General features: G+C 47.6%; 1 protein-coding gene across 4 annotated transcripts in view; it reads right to left on the reverse strand.

Moving 5' to 3' along the window:
• The window catches only part of ST3GAL3 (ST3 beta-galactoside alpha-2,3-sialyltransferase 3), a 184,685-nt gene extending 179,191 nt beyond the window's left edge, over positions 1-5,494 (reverse strand). For 3 of the 4 annotated variants that reach the window (XM_082311508.1, XM_082311507.1, XM_082311505.1), the window contains exon 1: positions 5,083-5,427. In XM_082311508.1, the coding sequence (XP_082167634.1) occupies positions 5,083-5,197 (115 nt within the window). In that variant the 5' untranslated portion in view covers positions 5,198-5,427. Of the gene's footprint in view, positions 1-5,082 lie in introns of all 4 variants that reach the window. The other variant, XM_082311506.1, reaches the window with a different exon arrangement.
• Positions 5,495-7,834: the final 2,340 nt, after the last annotated feature.

Genomic DNA, 7,834 nt, shown 5'->3' on the forward strand with positions numbered 1-7,834 from the left:
TCAGTGTATGCAAGATCCACTCCCTTAATGTAGAACAAATGACACCCCCAGTAACTCAAGATACAACAGTTGTACCCACACTACATACCATCACACATACCATGAGGCTTTAGCCACATGAGAAGGAGTATGCACGTTCTAAACCCTTGTAAAAAGATCCATTTCTTCAGTACATTTTTATTCCCTAATACAACAATTGAGAAAAATACCGTATCACTTTGAAAGAGAGAAATCAGTATTTATATTAAAGATAAAGGTTTGATTGCTTTTGATTAGTTTAGCCTTTTCTGCTGCAAGACTGGTTTCCATGGAAATGCAAGCAGACTAAAAACCTGCAACCAGAACTAAGTCAGTTTTGCCTGTTTATGTCTCCTCAGTTCCCATGGAAACAGACATTTAAAAAAAAAAAAAAAAAGATAAGGGTCCTGAAATACCTTCAGAAAAATCTCTTCCCAGAGCTTTATCTCTTTGGCTGCCTTTCCAGAATTAGAGTGGAAAATAACACGGAGCAACAGATGACAGAGTAGTGACTTGATTTCTTTATGGAGACATCAACAAAACATACCTGGAGATGTTTCAAAAGCCACTTTCAAACTGACAAGCTCAAAATCTGTAGCTACAAATTGTATTAACTTAGGTTTTGGCAAAAGTACCTGAAGTACAGTACATATTACTTTAAATTAATTCAATGCTAATGTAGACAGAAATACAATACAGAATAGGAAAATAGCATCATACTGTCCTTGTCCCAAGTATATTTCAATACTGGGGGGGGGGGGGGGGGAGCTGCCTTAGGGGAATGAGTCCAATATTTCCATAGCCAGGCCATTTTTTAATGGAATCATTCCATCCTTACAACACATTCATTTTTAAGTTGCAAAATCAGCTATACACATACCAGGTTAAGTAACAAACATCAGTATTAAATTTTAACATGACTACATTCTGTCCTTCAGTTATGGGTAAAAATGCATTCCTCCAAGCTGATAAAGCAAATCTAAGAGGCACTGTCAGCAAGACTCCTTCTCCCATCGTACTTTTCAAAGATAATGGGGCACCTTCCCCTGTGCTGTCGTCTTCACACTCGTACAGGTAACATCTTCCTTCCTCCTCAGAGCCAAAAGCATCAGGGAAGGTGGAAGGGATAGGAGAGGGAGTTGTTAGCAAAGAGGCTGCAGTGCATGTCTCAGACCTTCAAAACCTGCTCCTATCACTACCATTACTACGCAAGAATTCCCTGACAACTCAGTGTCCAGAAACACAATGAACAGAGTTAGGATTATCTGCTGCTGCAAGGTCCTTCTAGAACGTACAGGACAGCTAAACCTGATACCAAACTTCTTACTTCCTTGTTTGTCTCCCACATCACATTATCAGTTCTACGTGCTTAGCACACCTCCGTGCAACTCAACACTTTTAATCAGAGGGCTGCAGCATCTGTCATTATTGCCTGTCTGGGAAGAACGTGCAAGGACGGTATACGTCTCTTACCACTGTTGTCAGAGACTGATGCTGCATTACAGAAATCAGGAAAGAAAAAAGAAAAAGGAAAGCTTACCTCTGTCCTAAACACTGCTCATATACTCCCAATGATCACCAGAACTCAAAAGCCCTCCTGCATTCACACTGTTACACACCACTTTTTTGCACTTTGCTACTGTTCTGAGAACTAACAATATATTGCCACTGACATGAAACAAGGCTCAGGGATCGTAGCCAGCCATGATACTCACTAAAAGGATGAGAGAGGGGTAGCAGTCACTGGAGGTTTGTCTTGAACGGAAGAAGCAGTTGAACTTAATTCAACCTTAATTAGTTCACATTAGCTGAATTCAATCTATTCTTGTCACAGGAAAGATAAGCCTTAGAGAATTAATTCTTTCCTATTCTCCTTTGTATTTTGGCAAGGTGCAGAGTCACACAGTAAGGAGAACAATCTCTCAGAACTCACTAAGGCATCACTCAAGGAGGGCAGATTTAAAGTTAAATGGAGATGCTAAGAGAAACATTGATGTGTATCTTTCAGTCTATTCAGAAGTTTAGCCTCCTTTCTTGGAGGTGTCAGAAGTACAAATAAACACATTACTTTAACTATTAATTTACTTTAGCAGCTAAACATACAAACATCGAAGTCTCAGCATGACTAGATTCCTTACAGAGTTACCATTCAAATTTATCCATAACAACAACATACACAGGCATTTTCTAAAACATTAAGTGAACAAAACACACAAGCAGCAAGTAAGCAGATCAAGTGTTTTTCACCATACTCTATGGTAAATTTGTTTGTGTCCGATATTAAATACAGGTGTCAAGTTTACTAAAACCAGTCTCTGAAGAGATTGCAAGGGTGTTGGATATTAGGATCAGCTTAGTTTCATGCCCTCTCTAACACAAAAAACGGAACAGAGAAAAGATGAATGTGACTACTGAAGCTAGGCAGTCACTATTACACAAAATAAAGACACTGGTCACAAGAAAAGAGAAAATAATTTAATAAGAAGATAACTTACACATAAAATCAATAATCTTAGATTATTAATCACCCCAAAATTAACACATCTAACTTAGTTTTGCCTTTGGGACATCAGCATTATCATATTAATCTTAAGGAAATTTGCAAGGTCACACACTGAATTGTAATTCAGGAAATAAAACCACAAACAGCTATCAAGCACCACCTGTCTTGCGCACTGAACTAAGCAAGGCTCCCCTTCAGAAAACAGAAAGTATAATTATACATTGTATCGTATTACACACACTCAAGGAAGCCTAATCATGGTTAAATGAGCAACTTGAATTCTGTCACTTGTTAACTTGCAAACGCTTATTTATAGAAGCTTAACATTAACTCTTCATATCAAGTTTGCCAGTACAGGCTTTCAAATTTGTATTTTAAATCTGCATAAGTTCTGCATATGCAAAATTACATGATAAATAAAACATTTTTTGATACATACAAAACTCTGAAGATCAACTGAAAACTGGTACGACCTTAACTGTTTTCAAAAGTAATCACATAAAATTTTGCCCTCGTATACTAGACTGCTGTTTACACTAATATTTCAAGGAGCTTCATCTGATATTTAAGACACAATCCATAAAAGTGCCTAGAAGAAAAGGAAAAATGGTACAGCCTGTATCAATTGTGACAATTGGTAAAGATCAATAAGCTAAATCTTCAAACTAGCATCATTGCTTTGTACCTGTTGAAGAAACTTAATGCAAGCACTGCAATTTCCAAGAATAAATGAAGAACACATTTTACACACAACATTAGAAAAAAGGAGACACATCCCTAATAAAAAGTCTGTGACATCACCTCACGGTGTTCGTGTCAGAACATCTTGGGTACCCGAAAGCAGCCAGTATGCTCAACAGAAATTACTCTAACTAGGCTGCAACTTAAAGTCATCTTCCCGCGTAAAAGCGTTCCACTTACAGAAATCCACAACGTTTGCATACAGATTTGCAGCATCGCATCACAAGGCACAGTTACCACAAAACTCCCCGGGGACTGACGTGGCATAAAGTAACAAATGGCACACAAAACTAAAGGCACAAAATCCAAAGAAGCGAAACCTGAGGAAATTTAGAACCCACCCCAGCACCTTGGTATATGGCACATAAACACAAAGCTTCTCTTCCACATTTAACAAAGTTCACATACAAGTTGTGGGCTGAAGGGTTTTTTTGCAGGCCTTGGGAAGTCCCAACAAAATTTCTGGTGCTATGAAGGAAGTAAAGGATGGTAGGTGGTATAATTTCGTAACAGGTCATCATGTGGTAGCAGTTACGGCAAAACTGTTCTTTTAACTACATTCTGTACTTATTTTCACGCAGGAAGGATTTTCTATACCTCATCGACAAAAGTGCTAGTTTTCAGAAGGTCACAATCAAGATTTCTGAGTCCCTCTCTGAAGCACAAACCTGAAGAAACAATCCCTGCTCAGAAAGACACTATGCATCTCCTTTTACAAATTCAGTTTTCCAAGACACCTTAGCAGTCCTCCTGTCAAAATCACTGCATCAGTGCAAATGTCGCATCCAAGTCATCATATGTCATCATGCAAAACTTCTCAGAGCACGCAACAACAGATACGGAGCATGTAGAGGTAGAAAAATATTAAGTTTAATAAGCATTGCTGTAGAAACCTCCAGCAGCATGCACAGAAACACAATACAGCAAAGATGGAATCTGATCGATGGCTTTTTGTGGGACAGAGAAACAATCCTTCTGGATCAGTGTTTCTCAGCCGCTGATCCAGGGAGCAACGGTTGGCTGTGAGACATCTGAAACAGTCCATGGAACAGCTGCAAAGAAGGCTGGCTTGTGTTTTGGGTGGGAGGGGGAAAGGAGGGAATTGTTGTCTTGTTTTCATATTTTCAATAAACAGTTCTCATGTGCAAGCAAGAAAGCAATCAACACAAGCAAAAATAAGATGGGTAACTGAGCAATCAAACCTTAGTCTAATTTATATCTCATTGCAACTAAAACCTCCTACAGCGTGACCGCACAGTACAACCCTCAGATTGTATTCAGTGAGGTCAGATGTCTCTTTGGGCTTAAAAAGGTCGAGACATATCATTTTAAATGACAGATAGTTGGCAGACAATAACACGGAAGATAAACGCAAGATGAGGATTTCTGAAGGACAAAGTAAGATGATGAGGTAACCAGCATATATGATCATAGAAAGCAATCAAATTCTGCCAGAGAAAAAACCCTTGTCTTAGGTATTTTAAAACATACAGAAAAATTCAGGGAACAAAAGCTCACAAACTCTTTATTTTGACAATTAGGAATCATAAACTAACACAGAATATTCTAAGAACTGAAGTCTCTAATACTAGCTTTATAGAGCATGAATCTGCTTTTGTACCCAGTAATAAAAGTAAAGCCATAAAGAGCATTAGGTAATCACAAATTCAACCCTTTAAGTATACTAAAAGCTCCAGCATTTGATTGGGCTTAATCACATCCCTCTAATACTACTAAATCAGAACCACCTCAGTACTATTGCAACTATTTAACAGACATTTTAGGGAGCCCAGAAGCAGTTACACGGTGCTCATACTTACTTGAATCCTCCCATCTGAGAAGGTGCAACTTCCAAGCAGAATAGTACAGAAATCCCAGTACCAGAAAGAGGCAGAGGGCTAGCAGCAGGTTACGCATAAACACCAACAGTCCCATCTTCACATTAAATCTGCTCTTCTACATGACCTGAGAAAGAAAAACAGGTTGAGGTTGGAGCCACCTTCTCCCACAGTCATCCTTCCAAAACATGCAATCCCATACCCACAATAACACACAGATCCAAAACCGTGCTTTCCACAAGGTAAAACACACCAATTACCCAAACCGCATCAGTGAAATATGAACTACCACCCTAAGTAATTGCCCTTTTTTTTCTTGTCACAAGGGTAAATGCCGTTCCGGAGAGCCAGGAGGGCACTGCAACGCTATGACAGGGCAGCAACCCAACTCCTTGTTTGCACTTAACGCCCCAGCCCACTTCAGATAATCAGTCCCAGAACCGCCACAGCCGAGGAGGCCCGGCGAGCACCGCCGTCCTCCCCGGCGCGGGGAAGCCCAGAAAGCGAACCCACAGCGCCCGGGGCGGGTCCCAGGGACAGCGGGGCCCGCAGGAGCCCCCCCGCCGGCCGGGGGCGGCGCAGGTCCCTGCCGGAGCCCGGCGGGAGCCCCGGGCACGCCGCGGTGAGCAGACGCGCTGCCCTGAAGGCGGGGACGGCGCCGGGGGAGCAGGACCCGCCCGGCCGGAGCAGGACGGCGGCTCGCCGCCGGCTGACAGCTGCCAACGGCCGGCTGGGAGCTGAATTCGAACGGGCACCGCCACGCCACCGCCGGGCTGGCGGCAGGGCGCGGGCCAGGCACCCCGCCGCCTGCCCCCGCCTCGCCGCGCTCCGCTCCCCTCTCCCCGCCCCGCCGGGCCCCGCTCGTCGAAACGGCGGCGGCCGCTGGGACCGGCCCTGCCCGATCCCCGCCCGCCCCTTCCGCCCGTCCTCACCCGGCCGCCGCCGGCCCTGGGCGCTCGGCCGCCGGCTGCGGCCCCCGGGCGCGGGGCTGCGGGCGCCGCCATGCCGGGCGCGGCGCAGCGGGACCGGCCGCCGCCGCCGCGACGCTGAGGGGCACCGCGGCCGCCAATGGGGCGCCGGGGCGGGTCGCCGCGCCGCCAACCCGCCCGCATAACGGCCGCCGCCGGCCAATGGGGCGGCGCGGGGGGCTGCGCCCGCAGCCTATCGCGGGAGGCGCCCGCAGCCAATGGCGGGCGGGCGGGCGGCAGGGGGTCGCCGCCGGAGGGGCGCTGCGGCAGGGCGGCGGCGCGCATGCGCGGAGCCGCTCCCCGCCCCCGCCCTCCCCCAAATCAGTGCACGGCGCTGCGCTGTACCGCACCGCACCCCTCCCCTCCACGCTGCTCCCCCTCGCCTGTCACTGCACCCCTTTGATCCCCCCTTCCCTCACCGCACCACGCTGCCCTCTTCCATCCCTGCCTTCTTCCACCGCTGCCCTGCACCCCTCCGCCACGCTTCCAGTGGCTGCACAGCACTGCTCCGCACTGCCGCGGTCACTGCCTGCCGCTGCTCCGCCTTCAAATCGCTGCACCGCTTCCAAGTCGCTCAGTGGCACCTCCAAAGCATTCCACTACGCCATTCCTTCCCCCAGGCACGGCACTGGAGGACCCCCTCCAGGCACTGCACTGCCTGTTAAGCTCCACATCATCTCATCCCTCCAGTCACTGCACTGCACTGCACTGCACTGCACCTTCCTCCAGCCGAGACACCTCCAAATCTTGCAGTCACTGCAGCCACGACACTGTACCACACCTCCCTCTGATCCAGCTGCTGCATTCCCTAGCCTCTAGTCACTGCATCGCAGTGCACTGTACCTCCCTTCAATTGCTGTACTGTCCAACCTCTAAACGCTGCTCAGAACAGCCTCGAACCACTGCACTGCTCTGCCCAGTCTAACCTACAGCCACCGCACAGAGCAGCCCAACCCTGCCTTGCTTCCAGTCACCGCACCACACTGCACCTAGCCATGCCGCACAGTCCAGTTTAGCACCCAGTCACTGGCCCGGGTCACTGCCTTCACACTGTCCTCCAACTTCTGCAGATCCTCACACCGCTGCACACCCAAGGAGGTCCTGCCCAGCCACTGCACGGCACTGCGCCGCCTCCCTGGGCTTCCCAGAGTTGCACAGCCTCCACCACTGGACCACACCAAGCTGCAAGGACCACACTAGGCTACACAGACCACACCAGCTGCCCTCCCACAGCACAGCGTGGCTCACACCCCACAGCCAGTGCCTCATGGCCAGTGCCACACAGCTGGCACTGCTTCCACGCAGTGGAAGTGTTAACGTTACGATCTCCACCTTCTTACTGCATGGCTGCCTCCTGAGCACCGCAGCGGCAGGGCCAGCCCGTACCTCACCCTTCCCACGGCATTGCCCTTCTCGCCGCTGGCCCCTTGCTGGATATCCCTAATGCTCGTCAGGCACAGGGCAAGTGAGAAACACAAGTATAAGGCAGCACAAGGAGGGAATGATAAAGAGTTAGGGAAATTATTAGGCATAGTGGGGGAAAAGTCATCTGAAAGGAAAGAGACCATAAGGAATAAACCTGCATCTTCAGGACAGTGAAGCAGCCCAGTGATTTCCTGTTTCCACCCTCCATGAATCACTGATACAAGAAAAACAAAAAAAATCCACGTGAGTTTAAGGGAAACTAAGTAGGATCGTGTCCAGCGTGGTGGCGGCTCCCACTGCAGGCGAGCCCAGGTGCGGATGCCAACCGGCAGGTACTGCCG

This window comes from Platalea leucorodia (genome assembly GCF_965183815.1).
Source record: "Platalea leucorodia genome assembly, chromosome: 5".
Taxonomy (NCBI): domain Eukaryota; kingdom Metazoa; phylum Chordata; class Aves; order Pelecaniformes; family Threskiornithidae; genus Platalea; species Platalea leucorodia.